The sequence below is a fragment of the Leptosomus discolor genome, chromosome 4 (genome assembly GCF_034619465.1).
Source record: "Leptosomus discolor isolate bLepDis1 chromosome 4, bLepDis1.hap2, whole genome shotgun sequence".
In the NCBI taxonomy this organism is placed as follows: domain Eukaryota; kingdom Metazoa; phylum Chordata; class Aves; order Leptosomiformes; family Leptosomidae; genus Leptosomus; species Leptosomus discolor.
Window position 1 is genome coordinate 21,797,390 of NC_141394.1, and position 19,670 is coordinate 21,817,059.

Genomic DNA, 19,670 nt, shown 5'->3' on the forward strand with positions numbered 1-19,670 from the left:
TGATCAGTTCCTTGCCTCACTCGATTTGCCTTGGTTTATAGACCTCTTAGGAGACTCCATTGGGGTCAGATTATCTTATTAAATTACTGTATTTGTTACGCTTTGGTCACCTGAAAATTCAGGTTTTGTGTAGTTTGTGCGTTTAGCAGTTTTGAAGCTAACTTGTACATACAGATGCAGATTTATGGATGAACAGTTCATGTAAAATGAAGAAGCTTACTTCTTAATCAATAGAAACCAAACACAGATTTATTCAGTATTACTAATGGAAGTAATTATACATGACAGTTCCACTATTAAATTATGAAAGACATGCAACGAGTAACAGTTTATAACCTCACAGGAAAACCTAATTTGTGGTTTATGTCTTGGAGCAAATTATTATATATTTTCAGCGTTTTCCAAGATGTCATCCAACAGCTCCACTTTGGCATTTATGGAGATCTGGATGTTGTGCAGGGCAAAAACCAGCAATAGAATATGGAGCCTCTCTCCAGTAGGCCATTAAATCCCACAGTAATCAATAATGTTCAAAAATCACTATATCCAACAATATTTAGGTGGCTGATTTGAAAGCCTTTGGTTTTACGTAGCTACTGGGTAGGTGCCCTCCTCTCAGAGAACAGTTGACTTTAATGGACTCTCCCTCTTGACAGTCTCAGCACAAGAAATCACTTTTGAGGGTGATCTGAGTCTCCTGGCAGCAGTCCCCTCGTAGGCAAAGTTTGAGGTACCAAGGAACATTATTTTACCTGCAGAAGCTTGTTATTGGAAGGTTGGAAGTGCCTGAGACCTATTGTAGGCAGAGGAAACCTCACATAGGTGATGGAGAGTGGATGGAGATCAGTCTGAGTTGTTGAAAGCATCTGCCTACTAACTTTTGAATGAAGAAGTCCATGAGGAGGAAAACTCCTAAGACCCTTTTTTTTTTTCCCTGAAAAGCACTTAGGAAACAGAATAATTAATCCACAATGGATCACATCAGAGAAATACAGTAGATTAAATGTCCAGGTGAAAAATAATTGCTGTAAAAGTGCATTGGCCTCATGTCACTTTGTGCTTCCATTTATAGAGGGCTAATGCATGACTAGGAGATGACATTTCTACATAGTTAATGAGTAAGGAGGCATGTTTCAGCTGTGACCACATGAGTAAGCCCTGGAAGATCTTGAATGGCTAAGATCCCACTTCAGGAAGCACTGGATTTTTAGCAATTAGGAAAAACATGGTCTGTCACAGTGGGAACCAGCCTTCCCAGTCCCCTAGACAGCCTAGCACCACTTTCATGCAGCCATGGGTCACGTCCAATGTACTCTGAGAAGTGAGGTGAGGGAGACTTTCCCCTGGACACCTGGATTCCCCAGTTGTCTTCAAATAGAGGTTGTGATTGAACCACTTGCAAGATGCATATTGGCTGATTTTTTTATCTTTTCCAAGGTCTAGTTGGGGAGGAGTGGGACAGTGGCATAAAAGCCACAGAGGTAGATACTCCGCAGCATATTTGAGAAACAAAACAGAAAGCCAGCATATTCAGGACGCTGTTTCCCCAGCAGCAGAAGCTATACCACAGATGGGAAAACCATCACAGAGTTCCCCCCACAGTAGGGGAACAGAAGTCATTCATTTGTGGGTTTTTTTTTTCCCACCATATTCCCCAAGGTGGAGAGTAGATATAGAAAACTTCTATCCATTCCAGCACACCAAGACACAGATCACGTCTTCTGTTACACTTCACAAGATACAAGACACAAACTGATATAGCATGGGAAGCAGGCGTGCTTCTGTGTGTAAGTTACTTTTCCATTATTTGGTGCTATATTGGTAAATCTGTAGCTCACATGGATCTGGGTTTCTCTCGTATATGATTTCTATTGCTTTTTTTAATTAAGATGAAAGCAATCCAGTTATGCACTTCTTCGAGATAGGTGTTTGTGTTACGAAGTTAGGCAGGCAGGGTCTGGCATGCACGAGGTGGGTTACAGCAAAACAGCAACCACTTGCTTACAGCTGGCTAGAAACAAGTCTCATCCTGAGCTAGACATGCCAATAGCCATCTTTAGTGAGACATAAAGAAATGTATCTGCAGCTGCTAAAAATTCATTACCTGCTGTGGTTCAATCCCTCTTCAGAGCCGGATTCGTAGGATGTGGAATGACACAGTTCGAAAGCAGTCCGAGTCTTCCTTTATTACTGGAGATATAAACAGTTCAGCTTCACTCAACAGAGGTAACTATAATATATTTTTCATATATCTAATTCTTGCGATGACTTTAAGGAGTCTGAAATATGTTGCCCCCTTGCCACCCTACCCCCTCCTCCTCACCTTGAACAGCACTGGACTCTGTTTTCCCACATAAGAGATGTTACAATGATAACTGGGAGAAGAGTTTGTGGTGGTTGTTGGCTTTTTTTTCGTTTTCTTTCTTTATTTTTACACATGAGTTTTCAAGAATTGTCATTTCTGGAAAGGAGTTAGGAAAAGCAAAAAAGATAAATGGAATGAAGTTGAAATCTCCTGTTTCTCTCAGCAAACTTCTAGTGCCAGAAGCTGCTGAGGTGTCAGGCCTCAGTGCTGATGGTGAAACTGGGCCATTACAACACTGTACAGTGTGTGTTAAGCATCACAAGAGTCCTGGTTGTCCTGGGTATGTAGCAATACTGTCATTTTTACAGAAGCAAAAATGAACAGCAGAGCATAGACATAAGAAAAAACTGTGCTTGGAACAAAATTGTCTGCATTGATGTTAATGTACCTAGTTTGAAGAACTGACTGATGTGAACTTTATAGACATCGGCGGAGGAAAGGCTACTAGAAACGTATATGCCAAACAAAATGTGGTGCCTGGCACAGGAGGAAATCTGAACAGCTTTCATAAAAAAGGGAGTTGCAGGAAAACAATGTGGTAAGGGAATACCAGAAAAAGAGCCTCAGAGCTTGGTTTCTTTCTCTTCCAGTACAATTACTTAATGGCTTCGCCATGAGCAACCAGATGCCAAATTCTGGTTTGTGTGTCTGCATAGTTGATGTTGGAATTCAGAGGGGGTAGAACTGGGATTACCGGGTCCAGCTGTTCTCTCATGATGGTGAAAACCGGAAGTATTTCCAGTCCTGATGGTTGGACTGCAAAGCTCAGCTGAGAATTGAGTTGGGACTTTGGTTCTTATTCAGTCTTTATTCACCCAGAATTCTCACTGATTTTAGGATGAGTTTTGCCTGAGGATAAGTTTGAAGGATTTTGACTTTGCTGTTAGTAATATTGACTACTGAGTGCTGGGGACCTAGGAGTGTACAGTTCAGTTCTCTGAACATTATATATATCGCCCAAATCAGTGCAAAGGGGAAGGCAGTGTAGTTAACATGGAGATGTACTTTTCTCCCTCAACCCACTCTGGTGAGTTTTGTGCCAGGATGTTTTCACTTTATACTGAAGATTCATTAGCAAATATGGCTATAAGATGCTGATACTGCAAATGCCTGGTTTATCCACATGTGTTGCCCTTGCATCTCTGTCTTTGCATCAAAAACTGGAGAGCTACAGCCAGGCTTCTCTGGGGCTGATTTAGAGAGGATTGGTTGTTGCACAAAGGTTACAGCAAGAACTGCTGTTTGCCTTGTCCATCCGTCTCTCCATCTCAGTGGCAAACCAAAATGTTTTATGCATGAAATGTTTGCTCCTTTAGTTGGCAGAGAAGTTGACTCGCTCTCCGATGCAGCCAAGGCTACAAAGGGAAATACTTTAACAAACAGGATCTTCTGGGTTTGTCAGCAAAAGAAAACCATCTCTCCTTTTTTCAGTTTAGGCTTTTTTTTTTTTTTCTGTGCAAAGAAGGGAGTATGACCATAAATTGGGAAAACTGTGAAGAGGTTTCAAGTGGGCAATCTTCATCCCAGTGTGGTGAGAGCCTGTTACTAGATGTGCCTGTTATTTAAAGGTCAGTTGGGAAATGAACTGCCAGGGGAGGCATCTTCAAAGCGGATTCCATCCAGCTATTTTCCTTGTGTAACATCAGATGAGATGAATCGCCCGAAGGGCCTGAATCTCTCAAGTTACTACAGAAGCAGCCTGGTAACTGTCTTGGAAAGGAAGCCTTTTAGGTGGAACATTTAAGTGACTTGAATAAGTTGTACTGTTTTACAGGGACAGACTCCCTCTATTTCACACAGGCAGGCACAATATTTGTTGTTGTTTTTTTTTTCTTTTCTGATAGAAGAAGTGTCTGCAAAATGGAGGTTAAAACATTTCTTTGGGAGTTAGCATCTCCAAAGCAGCAGGTGCTCAGTTCTGCTAGGAAAATACCCCTCACATCAACAGTAATCCCGACTACATGGGGCCCCAGATATTTCACACTTACTCTGTTTATTCCAGCTGAAAATAAATGTTTGTGGTCTTAGGGCTTTGCATAAAGCGTAAGTTGTTTCTTCAGTCTCTCCAGAGAGAGCCGCAGCCTGAACAGACCAGTGGAGCAATTTGGTTTTCACAGTTCTTGTCTTCCTCTTAATATTTTAATATATATCAAGCTTTAAAGGAGCTGTTTCATTAATGTTTTGTTTACAAGTGTGCAATAAAAGCTCAGAGGAGTCAAGTGCAAGCCTTGAATTGTATGGTTAGTAGCTTTCCCTGCCTGAGGTTGATACAACAGGGTTGCATACCCGTTCAGAAGTCCCTCTCCAGCCCTCCCAGCTGAGATACCTTTTGCATGAAAATATCTGTATCCCAAATAAAACATTCATTGTGCACTGGTATTTTTCCCAGAGCCTTCAGACAGCAGCCCCCTTTCTAAGCCAGGAAGAAAAGGATCCTTTCTCTCCAGAATCATCCCATCCTCCAGGTCCTGACCCAATTCCATTTCTCCATGTCCTGGGCCAGCGCTGAGTTTTCATGTTTCTGTCGTGGGAGCAGAAAGCAGTGAGACATCCTCTAACTGGGGTACTTTCTCATTTAAGCCTTTTTTTTCACTGATCACGTTCACAGTACTCGAAGTCCCCTGCTGCTTGATAACATCCCAGGCAAGACTGCTCTAGCTATACATATTCCTGTATGATGACCGGCATCTCTCTATACCATTCCATCCCCTCTTCTTCCTCCATGAAGCTCCTGGGCATCAGTCTGGAATACAAAGTCTGTGTTAGTGCATCCTTCTTTTAGACATGTAACTATGTCTTTTTTTGGTTTAGGAGATAGCACAGTGCGTATGACATTTTTCATCTGCAGATCCTACTAGCCCCACACCTCCCCCCAAGTAATTGGGCATTTTTCTTATTTTCATTTATGATACCAGGAATTTCAGGCATAACCCCAAACTCACCTGATGTAATGTGTTCTGTAAACTATACTCACTCTTGACCCATAAGACATAGATGACCATTTCAGGTATTTCCTGAAGGTAACGTCTAATTACGGATTAGTCCAAAATGTTTCAGGTTTTGTTTCCCCTTGCTGCTCATTATGGCTTAGTCATGGTGTGGATTTTGGGTTGTTATACCACTGAAATCAGGAGGAAGGGAACAGAAACCAGCCATGAATTTCCTCTTCTACTGTCAAATGAAGAGCATGCCAGTCCATGGACTCTGTTTCAGGATCCAGGGGAATTCCTTGCACTCCAACTCTGCAGCCTTGCCCAATTTTTCTCACCATGGGTCTGGCTGGATATTTCTGCCATCTATTTTACATCCACGCTGTGCTCTACATTTCTTTTCCCAGTGCTAAAAACTTGCAGGGGTGTAAAAGCTGACCAAAGATGATTACCTCATGAGTAAAAAGTCTCCCTTTGCCTCTAGGGTGTTCGCTGTAAGTGGTCTTGATACAGGCACTTAGGTGCAATGCTGAAAAACTCGACCCAAAAGGGATGCAAGTAAAATGCACTGCTTGCTAAAACTTACTACTTTGAAGGATGAAAAGCAGAAGGTATGAAGGGAAAGCAAGAGACAGAGGTTTTGTTTTTGTTAGGTTCATGAGGAGAAAGCAGAGCAGATGGCTGCTTCATTGTAACAGCAGATTTTTTTTGGTACTTGGGCTAAGGACAGTTTTTAAAAAGAGCTAGAGATTAACAGTAATTAACGGCATTAGCGTTATTCCAATTCTGCTGTACTTGTGCTTTGGTAATCTAATCATGGACCTATGCTGTACCCACGGATGGAGACAGCAAGGAGAACGGGGATGTCTCTCAGCACAGTGCTGATGGCAAGAGGAGAGGATTGCAGGGGACTGCTGTAAGCATGAGCACTGCTGGGCTCTGATGGTGCAGCACGGGCCCAAGCTTTGCGTGCATCCAAGTGGCCACCTCAGGAGCATGAGGGACAGGTCTGTTTGCACCTTCAGAGCGTTGCTGTCAAAAAAGCACTTGGATAGCTCAGACAGCCTTGCAAATAAGCAGTCATAGCACGAAACACCAATGCGACTCCAGCCTATTTTTATCCATGTCTTAGGTGAGAGGCAATACAGTAATTACTGTCTCTCTTTGAATATGAGACAACTGGGAGAGAAAAAAAAAAATAATCATGAACTGTATGGTACTTTGTTATCCTTCAGCTTTTCAATTATGGGATGGGGGGGTGATATGCAGGAAAATGCACTGATGAAGCTATGTATATCCATTCAAGTTAGAAAATAAGGGGAACTATATCTTCATTCATGGTGAATGCTTACTGTATCTTAATGTTGGTTTTTTTCTCTCTTTGGGGAAATAAATGGGCTAGAGGTAAAGCCACCAGATTTCTTTGAAAATAGAAACCACTCCAGAAGTCTGTTGTGTTGGATCAAGTACTGTAATGCTCTGAGTCTTGGCTTACAAACTAGACAGCAAGTTTAATACTTTATTCCAACAGTCTTGCTATACATACAGGAGTATGTGCACCTTTTGTCTTTCGGCTATATGCATGTATGTTTTATGTCCCCTCACCCCCAAAGCACTGCACACTGTCCCCACCACCCTCATCCACAGAGGTCTCCTGGAAGGATTTCTTGGTGGTCTACATTGCTGCTCTACTTGTCTGAAGGACAAGAAACGTCAGGGAGCTGTAAGAGCAGAGCTGTTGCATGAGGGATGAGAGCTGGGAGCTGAGGGGGAGTCAAGCAGGAGCCATGCCCTCACTGATGAGGCGTGGTCCCACAGGAGCTTAAGCCAGCAGGCAGAGCTGGGTACTGGTGGCAGGGTCCACCTAGAGCCCTAGGTAAGGTGAGGAGATGAACCAGGTCCAGGGTCCAACCCAGAGCAGCAGGAGATGTTGGCACAGATAGGGCTGGCTGGCAACTGGGCTACAACCCAGGTCCAAGGTCCAGCCAGGAGACAGACAAAAGGCAAGGACTGGGTGCCCAGGGCTGAGCAGGGGGTGTGGATCTCTGGTGGGTCTCACTGGGTCCAATAAGGCCTTATGGGGGTTATCAGGGTCCCGACAGCTGGTGCAGGATTGGAGCCCAGGACCTCTGGCAGCTCGTACTGCAGGATGGTGAATCTTAAATGTGAATTCATCCTTGTGGCCCTAATGGTCCGTTCATGAGGGAGGACTCTTTTGCCAATAAACCCCATCAAACGGTCATCACAAAGCCCTAAGATGCCCAGTATTAGCACACCAGATATTATTCCTGGCTAGGAAAGCCATATTCACTCCCTGTTTGTTCCCGTGCAAATGGGCTGAGATGGGAAATGGAAATGGAAATGGGGTATTGTTTGTCCCTGTCCCTTGCTTTTTCTTCCCAAATGCTTAAGCGTCATTGGATGTCTCAGCTTCTAAGTAGCACTCCAGAATAAATACTTGATTTCCCTTTGCTTTATTATTTCTCCCCTGCGTTTTTATATCAACCACAAAGACTTAATCTGAAACATACACAGGAAAAAGGGAAATTATTGCTACTGTTTTCAGAGATAATCAGTTTAATGTCAAATTCATGTGGATTTCTTCATAATGAACAGAACAAATTGAGCTCAAATTCAAACAGTGGGAATCTGAGTCAGAGGGGAAAATTAAAATGAAGAACATTAATATCCTGATTTCTAACCCAACCGAGAACTGATTGTTTTCTAAATGAAATCTCCCATCAAATTCCTCCCACCCACCCAAAAAGATAATTAAGCTGTGATTTCCAGGCTGAAAGCATATCTGCACTGTTAACTCAGCAGGGATGACTATATGTGTTGCAGGGAGGGTGAGTGAAGTTCTGAATTATCTTCAGGTGGCTGTATTATCCAGCATTTTTAAGAAGCAGTTATTTAGAAAACACAGTAGGAGGTAAAATTCTTCCTTTGATAGAAGACTGTCACTCTAGAAGATGGGAGATGTAGTTTAGTGCTGGGACACTGCACTGAGTCAGGTTTGGGTCACTCTCCCCAAATCTTCACTTTCTGCTCAGAGGTAGGAGCTGCCAGATGTGTCTCAGTGTTGCAACATGAAGGTACTTCAGTTTAGCTGTCTGCAGGCGTGGTGAGTGTCATGGTCTGGACATAACTTGGCAATACAGGAGTGAAAACAGGGTAGAGTTTGGTGTGATTAAAAAGAGGGACAAGCAGAGGAGGAGGAAAAAAAAAAAAGAAAGAGCCAAATGGAAAAAGGAAAATCAAGTCAAGATTCCCCTGGGGATCTCAAACCCAATCCCTGATAACACTTCAGAGAATGATTGCTGCTCATTGTAGCCCATTTACAATGCTCACCTTTTGCTGCTGGTGCCTAGATAAAGCAGAGAGCAGGTGGAAATTTGGACCATGGAAGCACTACTGTTGTCATGCATCAGTTTTTCTCAAAGCTTGTTCGCTCCTTGATGGATTGATGTGACTGGCATGACAGTCAGATTTCTGCTGAATTTATGTTGCATATAAAACAAATAGTGAGCAGCCCAGCTCTGGGAGAGGTGGAAATGCCTCTACTCATCTTGATAGGATATTCAGAGGGCACCATCAACTGATCTATCACAGTCTGTCCAAATGCTGCTTACCTGCTCAGAGTAACGCCTGTGGCTCTTCTTGTGGCTTAAAGAGATTAGAGAATAAATACTTTCTGGGTTCTTTCTATTTGTTTTCTTTTTACAGTGGGCAGCAAATGGTGCCCCAGTTTCTCCTGTGAAGTCAATCAGTCTTCATGTCTTTCAGAGAGATGGTTTTATGAAGTGGGGATTTTTTTCATTTTAAATTAGCATGTTGTGGCTGTACGAACATGCAAGTTGGCAGGCAGAGTTAGGGATGACCATTGCAATTTTTCAATTGCACGTTTTCAAGTTTGCCAGATCACTTTTTTTTTTTTCTTTTATTCTTGTTCCTGCTGTGGTACTGGGTAGCCAGGTTCAGTGCAGCAGACTCACAGGATATCCAAGGCGCCTGTGGTTACTTTCCTTGTTCATGAATACATCTGCAGATGTCTCAAGGGAACTCAATGAAATATTCCTGGGTATAAAAATACTTTGTGTTCTTTTTTTTTTCTGAACACTAAAAAGTTCAAAAATAATTGGACTAAAGAAAAGTGTCTGTCTCCTGCAGACATTTTGCTCTTGTGAGTAACATCACTGCATAACTGGGGATGCAGTGTTAAGCAAGAGGTGCATCTGTTTAAATCTGAGCTACCCCTGGAAATGCTTTAAATGCTTTGTGCTTCATTTTCAGTTATGCTCAGGGTTTTCTGGAGGTAAATGCAGAGGACTTCTCAAAGTCAAGCCCAGGACAGCCCTGGTAGGGCAGCAGCCTCAGTGACCATTCAGAGACCATCATCTGCTGATATGCATATCTCGTTTCATCATTGTCATTACTCTAAACCTAAGACATGGCCTTTTCCCCAGAACCTAGCCTTTTCACAGAGTGCTGAGGGGTGTCAGTGCTTAACGCTGTCCTTGCTTACCATTACTGAGTCAGCAGGGCCAGGGTGCTGCATAAACCTAAAGGATGCAGTGAACCTTGCCCTCAAGCATCTCTCTTCACACTGGCCAGCAAAGCCCTCAGTCCTGGGAAATTTAGTCTTTGTTTCATCAGATTCATCAATCTTGGAGCTTGGAGGCCTCTGGTTTAGCCACAAACAGCAACAGCAATGCCACTCTCCTCCCTCCTCTGGAGTACGATTAGAAGTTCAGTTTCTATTGCTTTTCAGCCCAGGCTGCCACTTGAGAAGTGGGTAATGGTTTTCAAAGTAAGTGTCCCCTGGCTGTTTGGTGGAAATCAAGGTGCGAGAAGGAGGGTTAGAGTCCCTGGCAGCACCTCTCTGCTAATCCAGGGAGAGGCTGCGGGCTCTTTTCTAGCATCTTGTCCAGACACAGTTTCTTGAGCGCTATGGCTTCTTTTCACCAGTCAGATCAGTATTCAAGAGTGCTTGCTGTCCCAGCAGCACAGATGCTTGTAGCAGAGCTCACAACATCCAGGAAAGCCTGCAAAAGCAATAGCATTGTTGATTTATATCAGACTTCCTCATCTCGCCATGATTGGTGTTTTCCTGATGAAGCTCTTTGGTTTCATCCCCTGTGCCCTTCTGCTTCTTCTGTTCCCTCTTGTAACCCTTTACAGACTACACACATCCTTCCCTGACCTCATGGATACTCCTGCCTGGGGCCCATCACCCAGATGAAGGGCATATTTGGAGGGAGTAGTCCACGTGCAGTTGCACTGAATCAGCCAGGAGGGATTGCTGTTTGCAAGCCATAAATCTCTGCAGCTCTGTTAAGCGGCTGTTGGTTTGGCTAAATGTCAGCATCTGGCCTCAAAATGACCCATCCTGATAATCACATATGAAGCAGAGAGAAATTCCAGGTAGATGACAGCAGAGTATTTTCTGTTAGTAAGGGAAACTCAGCATCCTTTTGGACTAGCAATTGCCTCTTCTGTTCTTTTCTTCCCCCCCCCCCCCCCCCCCCCCCAATCAGATGTACATTTTATGCTAGGAAAATTATGATTTTCTGCATCAAGGATCAAAACTTAGTGAACTTAACTCCTATTTCTGCCTATGTGCAAGATGAATCCCACTGTTGATTGTCTTCTGGTTTATTTTGCCTCTCTGATGCCTGGCACTGAGTTAGCTGAGATTTGTTGCAGTGATTTCAGTGAGTGACGTGACATTCTTCCTTTGGGAGATATTATGAACTGGCTTTGATTTTAGAATTGACAGCCATATAATTGGAAGTTCAGTCATTAGGTGGATCAGATTTAAAGAGGAAAAGTAAGGGCAAGGCAATTTCTGAAATCAGAGCAGGCTTTGGGGAATATTAGATCCAGCAGAGTATTGCTGCAGTGCAATCTTAATATGATGACTGTGAAGGAGGAAGAAAGCATGACTGCTTATATGGATTCCTGTAAGTGTGGTCCAATTTCCACCATAGGCAGGGCTCTCCACATGCCTTGTGTAAGAGCTCAGGTCTAGTGAGAAATAAGCATAACCAGGAGCAATTAGGGATAATGCATGTTTGTATAGTTGAGGTACAATGAAGTACAAACCCTTGGAAGGGGTAGTGGTTGTAAACAGAAACGTCCTATCCTGGGACAATGTTTCTGCTCCAAGCAGTTGAGAAGGAATCAACAAGTGGGCAAATATTTACAAATTTATGTAGACTAGCTTTATGTTTTGCACATTATATGGTCTGCACATTATAATCCAGCAGAGGTTTGTTATCTGAAATTATCACAGAAGAAAGGAAGGAAAAAAGGGGCAAAGAAATACTTTTCCTCTCCTGTCTCTGCATAAAAGGATGGGATGTTTCATTTGGCAGAAGATGGCCCAGAGCTTAACAACCTCATTTGCTGAAACTCCATTTCACTGCAGTCAGTATTAATAGCTTCTCAATGAATAGATTAGATGCTGCAAGTGACAACAAACCTATTTGAGAGAAATTTAATAGGGAGGTTTATTGAAGTTTATTAACTGAATCCTGTTGGATATTATAAGAACACAGCTCAATAAATCTAAATGTCAGAGCATTTTTTGGAGGGAACTAGGAAAAATGCTGAAAATACCTGTTGTCCTCCAGCAAATAGGTGTGATTTCAGTTTTCGTCATTGCCATAAATTGCAAGGGAACACATGGAAGACCAGGTTTCTTTAAATACTTGAAAACTCTGCCTGTAACACAGGAAAGGACACTGCTGAATACCAGTAAGAAAAGTCACAGAGCAGACTAGAGCTTTGACTCCTACAAACCTGCTTTGAATGTATTTTCTTTCCCTGGGAGTAAAGTGGAATAAGTAAGTTAATGCTAAGTGATGTACAGAGCCAGCCAGAATTTACAAACTGAAATCAGTGCGGTGAATATTTGAGTTCATGCAGTAACATTTGAGTTAAGGAGATGAGTTATTTACTATGGTTAAGGTAAGGCAGCATGTGTTGTGGGTTTTTTTTAATGGACACTTAGGAGAGGATTCATCTCTAACCATAACGTTGGTGTCTGGGCTAAACTGTGCTTCCTGATATCTCAGGCACCACAGTACCTTCAGGGAATGGTCCATGTTCTCTCTGGCTGTCACTTGTCTCTGCAAGGTGGTCTGAAGTCAAGTATATGAAGTGCAAGAAGTTGAGGGACTTGTTTTATGGTGGCTGTGAACAGCAAGAGGCAGAGCAGGCAGAAGTACAGCACCATGCCCTAGCCCTATGGGAAGGGAGCTGCATGGTTGGCAAAATGGAGAGAAAATAGAAAGATGGAGGTTGACCAAAAACACAGCAGTACATGCTTTTGTTATTTTTTTCTTTCTTCTGAAAATAAACAAACAAAAAAGCCAAGAAAAACTGCATTTTGGGACTGCTGGGTCAGAGGCAATAGAACATTTTGTTACAGCTGAGATGTGCTTTTTCTAAGCTATTTATTTTTGTTTCTACTCTAATGAAAAAATGACATCATACAAAAAAATCTAAGTCAGCTTTCATACAAACCGCTCTTTTGGAACAAAAAGAGAAAACGTTTCGTTTGGAAAATACTGGTTTTTGAATGGGCATTTTTGAAGCATTTGGCTGATTCACTAGATCATCTGATTAAATTTGTTAACTGGTTTGGTCTCCTTTCTCAGCAAAACTGCATTTCTGGCATGTCTGCTGGGCGGTGGGGGAAATCTCCCCGTCCCCAGTGAGTTTCTGCTCTGCTGAAATGCACGTAGCAAGGATAGAGCTGATTTTGGCATGCAATTGAAAAGACCTGAAGCCAAAGAAGATTCATGAAGGCATTGTTACCTATGTGGACAGATGATCCCCGCTAAAGCAGTGCTGCTCAAGCCGTTTCAGCCAGGTAGAACCACGCTGAGTGACATTATTTTTCAGAAAGTCTGGAGAAGCAGTTGGATCCATTTCCCTTCCTGTTGGGTAGACCATGCAGATGATTCAAGTTAACCTAAATGCCTTTGTGTGGATTTGTCAGCCAGCTGCCCACAAGAAATTATTTGAATTTTGTTCCTGAATGATGCAGTCTGGAGTCTGGCAATGTGTGCTTGTCATCATCATTTTCATCCTTTGCTTTCGCTGATAAATCATGCTTGTGTTTAACAAGGTGCAGTTTTCCCTTACAGTCATAACATTAAACTCTTCCAAAAAATTTTTTCAGTGTTGTCCTCCATCAAGGACATCTATTTCTGTGTTAGAAAGGGAAGAAAAAGGTACCATTTGGTTGCATACTGTTGTTAAAATAATACCTACTTTCATGGGCACACAAAGCTGCTAACTGTAGCTATCTGAATCGTCTGTGTGTGGTCGCAGAGATGATAAAAATTATGGGATTTTCGCTCTTTGTTCTGGTTGGTTTCCCTATCAGATTTTCTCAGTTTGCGAGTCGAAAGTGCAAACTCCAGATCTCCCCCTGCACCCTGAGCGCAGGCTATGCCTTCTCATAGACTTTTAAACCCAGTAAGAAAGGCTGAATGTTCAGTGTTTGAATCGTGAGGATCCCTAATGCTGTGAGAGTTACAGGAGCATCTGCATATTACCCAGCAAATACTTGCCTTCTGTGAGAGCATCATTCCTTTCTTCTTGTGATCACAGTCTGTAAATCCTTCATTTGAGGAAATCCACCATCAGGGAAACCCCGAACTGAGCACTGGCATTGACAGAACCTGGAATTTGAATGTCAGTTGGGATATGAGAGGTGGTCTAGTAGCTGTGTTTTGTGCTGAATTTTGATCTTTGGTTGAGTATCAGGGGAAACAAGACTTGGGACTGCAGTTGTACAGGTGTAGTTGTAGGGAATATTCTTTTAGAGGTGTGAGTTTGGTTGTCAAATATGTTTGCTGGTTGTGATGATCTCATTGCATTGAACAAGGAGATGCCCAGGTGAACCTGTGGGTTTAAAGCCCCATCTTTTTTCCAACCCCAAATTTATGCTCACACACACAGAGCGCATGATAGGGGTTTGGAAACAGTCCATTTCAATAGGATATCTTTGACTAGCAGAACCGAGGGCTATTCAAAGCAGCTGAGTTGAAGGCAGTCATCTAACTAAAGCAAATAAGGAGTGATGTCTGTGTGCTGGGCTCAGGTGCTTCAGGAGACGTCAAAGGAGGGATTTGTATAGGGAGTGTTATTGCTGAAATGTAGGGAAGCAAGGATGACACAGGGCTGTGGGATTTGCTGGGAGAAATCGGTGTGGCACCACAGATGCTGAGAGCCAAGGATCTGAATACATAAAAATAAACGATGAACAACTGTCACTTGCTGAGGATATTAGGCACATCGCCAACACTGAGCCAGGCAGCTGCCAAGGGTCGTGTCCCGAGAGCACTGTGCCGGGGAGGAGATTCAGGGCAGTCAACAGGCACCTGCAGCCCTGCTCTTTCTGCATTGACCTTTGCAATCGCAGCCCTGGTGCCCGGCCTTTGCTGCTCACCCACAAGCAGGGCTGCAGAATAAGTCTCTTTGCTTTCTCTCATGGTATTTTGGGAGAGCATGCTGCTTTGATCCTGTGCTTGCTTTATTGGGTTTTTGTTGGCTGTTTATTATCAAGGCCATTTTCATGCAAACGGTGTCATAGTTTGGTAGTCTACCTACCTGCTGCTTCTTCTTGTGCCTCATCTGCAGACCTAATCCACTCTTCCTAATAACCCCAGTGGTTGCTATAGCAATGATAAAGTGTTATGAAAAAGGCAGGATGATACTTACGTGTATGGCTGGTGTTACCTTTTTCTTTCTCCCTCCCAGGAAGGAGAAATCAAATAATGGGGATTTGTTTGGTGTATTATCGTTTCACCTAAAGCTTTAACTGTGAGCTCTTTGGAGCCTGAATGCAGTCCTTCTCTCTCAGCATCTTTTGAGGCTGGGAATGTTGCAGCTCTAAAGCAGTTAGGAAGAAACAAGAGCCCAAATTAATAAATACAAGATGCATAGAATTTTGGTTTTAAGATGCCAAAGGTTACCTTTACTGTGACCCAGAGAGTGTGAAGTTCACCGTGGCCAGCCCACTGTGATGGGAACCTGCTGCAGAGTGCCCAGTTGGGTTTTTGAAAGTATTGAAAGGTACCTGAATGTGTTAGCAGTGGGTTTGTTTTGGATTTGCATCAGGAGAATTACTCAGCACTGCCATCAAAAGTGGCGTTTTGATCAGTAAATTAAAAAAATCTTAACACCCTCAGCAGTCAAGGGAAAGGAAGGCAGAAGGTGCAGTATTGTTGCTTAGTAGCTGCATACAGGAATTGGTAACTGTTTTGTTGTACCAAGCCCCCTCTTTTACACATCCAAGACAGCAAAAATGACTTATTCTTTATTTTCAACTTTTTGCCAAGTTTATAGTCAGAATCATGTATCTGCATTAAAAGTTGCCAGAAAACTATCTAATTTGTAACAGCCTGAAAGAGCCGGGTTTGTGTAAATTTAGCTGGCTTCAGAGCCCACCACCCTGATGAGCGTAGGCGAGCAAACTGTTAAGTGCTGACACAGATTGGTCCCTTCTCCTCTCTTGTCCTTCAGTGAGAGCAACCCCCTCTCACCCCACCTTGCAAAACAGCTCGACCTTCCCAGCCCTGACAGGATCAGCTTGTTCCCACCTGTTAGGGGTCGCTAGACAGAATCAGACGAGGGATATATCTAGTGAGATGCTCTTTCTGGCAGTTGCCATTTAAAGACGCCTCAAGCTTTAGCATTCAAATGCTTTAGCATTCAAAACCACGCAGCAGGTATATTCTTCTCCATACCAAAACTCATAGGGACCAAGTTGGAGATTGGGTTAAATCACAAATGGAAGGATTGTAACACTTCTGAATTTATGGCTGGCATTAACTCTGGACATTCCCATTACCTGTCTATAAGTGAGTCCCTTTTTGAATCTTTTATGACCTGGCTTGATTAAAAGTGGGATGAAAGCAGAAACAATTTTAATGGACTTAGTACTCACACTGGTATAAAAGTAGTGGAAGAACAGAAGTGATTCCCTCATCACAGATGTACATGAAATTGATGGAAAATACATTACCAGACAGAAAGAGTTGACTCATTTACCTGTTAGTTACATTCAACGTTGCTTAGTTAAGCGTTCATATAATGTTTTCTTACAGGAGACAGCTTTGTTTCCTTATTTCCAAACACAACAGCTCATCTTGCTTTCCATCAGCATAGCCAAAAATATCAGGTGAGAGAAAACAAGTCTTTTTTTTCCAGCTGCATGTGTCAAGGAGCCTCCCTGGCATGCAGCCCCCATACAGCACCGCCTTCTACTTTGTCCTGTGCTCAAAAGATCAATTAAGTGATCCACTAAGTCCATACACCTGGGGCTGGGAAGGGCTGGGGGAGGATGAGGGAGAGGCAGGAGAGCTGTCAGCTCTCTCCTCTACCTGCACAGACACAGAGAAACGCCATCCCGGGAAATGGAGCCAGGCCAGCATACAAGCACCACAGGAGGCAGCTCTGGAGGCCTCCACCTAGCCTTAGGTTTGGCGAGTTTTCCTTTTTTCTCTTTTAAAATAATTAGTAGGTATGAGCTTTCAGAGAGCTCACTGCTAAGGGAATTTGTACCAGCCAGAGGTCCTTGAGGCTTGTATAACCTCAGCAACTCCATCCAAAAAAAAAAAAAAAAAAAAAGAAAAATAAGGTAATGAGTTGCAGAGAACAGATTGTACCCAGCACCCCACATGCCTCACAAAGACTGCCTCTGCCATGCCACGCGGCCACCTCCACCCATAAAAGAGGCAAACGGGTCTCCATGCCCCAGCCATTGACAAAGGCATCCCTGACAGGGTTGCTGGGTTTGGGTGTTGGCTTTTCGGTCGCTTGTTTGGGTTGGGGCTATCAGATGTTGGTGACAGCCAAGTAACCTGAGCCCTCTGACAGTCCTATCCTGTCTAGCTCTAGTTGCCCCACAAAAGACTCACTTTCCTGGTGGAAAAGTTTTATTTTAACAGTTTAGCCCTGGAGGTAAAAACCATGGTGTGTCCTTGAGTATTCTTGGTCTAAGTCTCTACAGATTACAGTGGGAATGGTCCTGGGGGCAAGTTTTTGAGTTGGTCGTCTCTTTGCATCCCAGAGGAGATTCACAGCAAGGGCTTAAAGGGTTTTTTGGTCATCTAGGTCAGCTAAAAGGTTGGGCGAAGGCTTTACTTCATGGGTTGATACCTGCAATAGGAATCAAGGTAGGTCTTGGCAGCCACCTGCCAAGCCATGATGATCCTGAAAAGCACAGGCCCAGAGGCTGTGACTCCAACGTATAAACAAAAGTGGGAGGACGACTGCTGGCTGAGTGCTTGGAAACAACAGCAAAGAGGTCTGGGAGTGGGGAAACAAGGTGTTTGTGGGGCAGAGAGCCTTCAAATGTGCGTCTTCATGGCCACCCTCACTCCTGAAAGAAACGCCTGATAGAGCCACGGTGCTCTCGCCTTCAGTGGTGGATTTGGGTGGTTGTGGATGTGTTTGACAATGGTACCAGAGCAGTAGCTGAAGTAGAACTCATCCTCTTAGATGTGAGAAACAGCTGCTCTCTGATGAGTGCCGAAAGCCTTCGGAGAGGGCGCATTCTCCATCCTTTCTTTTTAATTCTGCTTTTTCAATTTTAGATCTGTCGCAAAGTACCAGTGAAAGAGATCCTAGCCCATAGTGGGAGTTGAATGTGCTGTTTTCTGTTAGTCATTATATATTTTTTTTATTCATTTGGCATTTTCCGGAGAGTTTTTCCCCCCATATTGTGTAGGCTGCTGTCTTCCTTTCTTTCTTTATGGCAAGCATGTGGGCATAGCCTTGCTTACACTCCAAGCGACTGGGGAACCACCATAAATGTAGCTTATCCGCTTTCTGATACATTTTCTTTTGCATTAGTTTGGATCTGTGCATCGTCAGTAACATCTGTTCTGCTTTAGTGGCATACAGTTTTCTGAGTCTAATTAGCTGGCTGCTTGTAATCAGGACTATTTCAACTGTTGTCATTCTGAATGTTCTTTTTCCCTTTTTTTTAATACCACATTTGCCTGATTGACCTTTTTTGTTTTTTTTTTTTCTCTGTCTTTCTATCGGGCTGCTCCAGGAGCCATGGCTAATCATCTTATAACCAATGCTCTGCTTCGTCCTCATGGCACTAACAACCCTTATAATACATTGCTCGGGGAATCGGCGGTCTATAACAACCCTTCTGTCAGCATGTACAACGCACAAGGTGTGCTGGAGTTTCTCTCTAATTTTTCTAGTGAGAATTCCATTTTCTATGGCTTATTTTGGCCCATTTATTTCTTTTTTTCTTCCTCCTTTTTTTTTCTCCCCACGCACACACTTTCTTTTTTTGGAACTGGGCACACACAAAAAAAAAGATCCCCTCCCCTTCCTTTCATTTCAATGCATCTTTCCATTTTCCAGGGGCTTCTTTTCCATGAGCGATCAAATTCACTTTGAGAGACCCTTGTCAGTTCTACTCAAAGCATTCATAGTGGTTTTGATTTTGATTTTTTTTTTCAATCTTCTCGCTTTTGTATTGTTTTGGTCTTGTGTGTGTATTTTGTCAGATGTATCCATTCCTCTCTTTGTTGTCAGCACATTTCCTTGTTAAACTATTCATTTCAGAAACAGGAACACCTTTGAAGGTAAGTGAAGCTAAAATGGCCTTTGCCACCAAAGCTGCTCTCATTTGAAATGGCATAGAGAAATGTGGTCAGCAGTGCACCAGCCTGCACAGGAAAAAAAAATGCAAAATAAAGCAAAACTGCCCTTGATCTCTATGAAAAATGACAGCTGAAGTGAGGGGCATAGGTCAGCTCCAAAGAGCAGAGCTTAGATATTGTAGGAAATGCTTTGTTGTTTGCATGAATACATTTTATATGTGCTATTAGAAAGAAAAAAAGAATAGGTAAAGGTGTAGGGAAACTAGAAGCTCTTGCATATCCTGCTTTCGGCAATAGAAAATAAACAGGTAGAATCAGTTCTACCTAATGGAGGTTTCTGCTGTAGAAATCAGTCTCTTGTCACTTATGTGTTTGTCACTGCTCTGGCTGTGGGAAGGGACCATGTTTGTAAGCCCGATATCCTGATGCTTCCATGAGGGAGAGCAGATGCATTTAAGCAGGACCTGAGGAGGAGCTGGGGAGTGTGGAGCTCTGCTAGCTTCTCTATGTTGGCAGCTCCATCCTGCTCTGCCACTTCCATGGGGTTTTTTTGGGTTTGTTGGCTTGCTTGCAAGGTGGCTGAATCATTACAGAGTAATGCTGCGTTCAAGTGCAAGTATGTCAGCACTCTGTCAGCTCTCTGTTCCCAATGAAGGCATCCCTTTCCAGTAAAGGATCTCTAAGGAAGGGAAAATAATGATGGTTATAATGCAAGCAGGAAAACCC

At 43.1% G+C, this 19,670-nt stretch overlaps 1 protein-coding gene across 19 annotated transcripts in view; it reads left to right on the forward strand.

Annotated features, from left to right (window-relative positions):
* Positions 1-19,670, forward strand: part of ADGRL3 (adhesion G protein-coupled receptor L3) — a 268,359-nt gene that overhangs the window by 243,563 nt on the left and 5,126 nt on the right. For 14 of the 19 annotated variants that reach the window (XM_086463875.1, XM_086463879.1, XM_086463870.1 and 11 more), the window contains one exon: positions 2,130-2,226. In XM_086463875.1, coding sequence (XP_086320001.1) covers positions 2,130-2,226 — 97 coding nt within the window. Of the gene's footprint in view, positions 1-2,129; positions 2,227-18,376; positions 18,506-19,670 lie in introns of all 19 variants that reach the window. The other 5 variants (XM_086463866.1, XM_086463867.1, XM_086463868.1 and 2 more) reach the window with 1 other exon arrangement.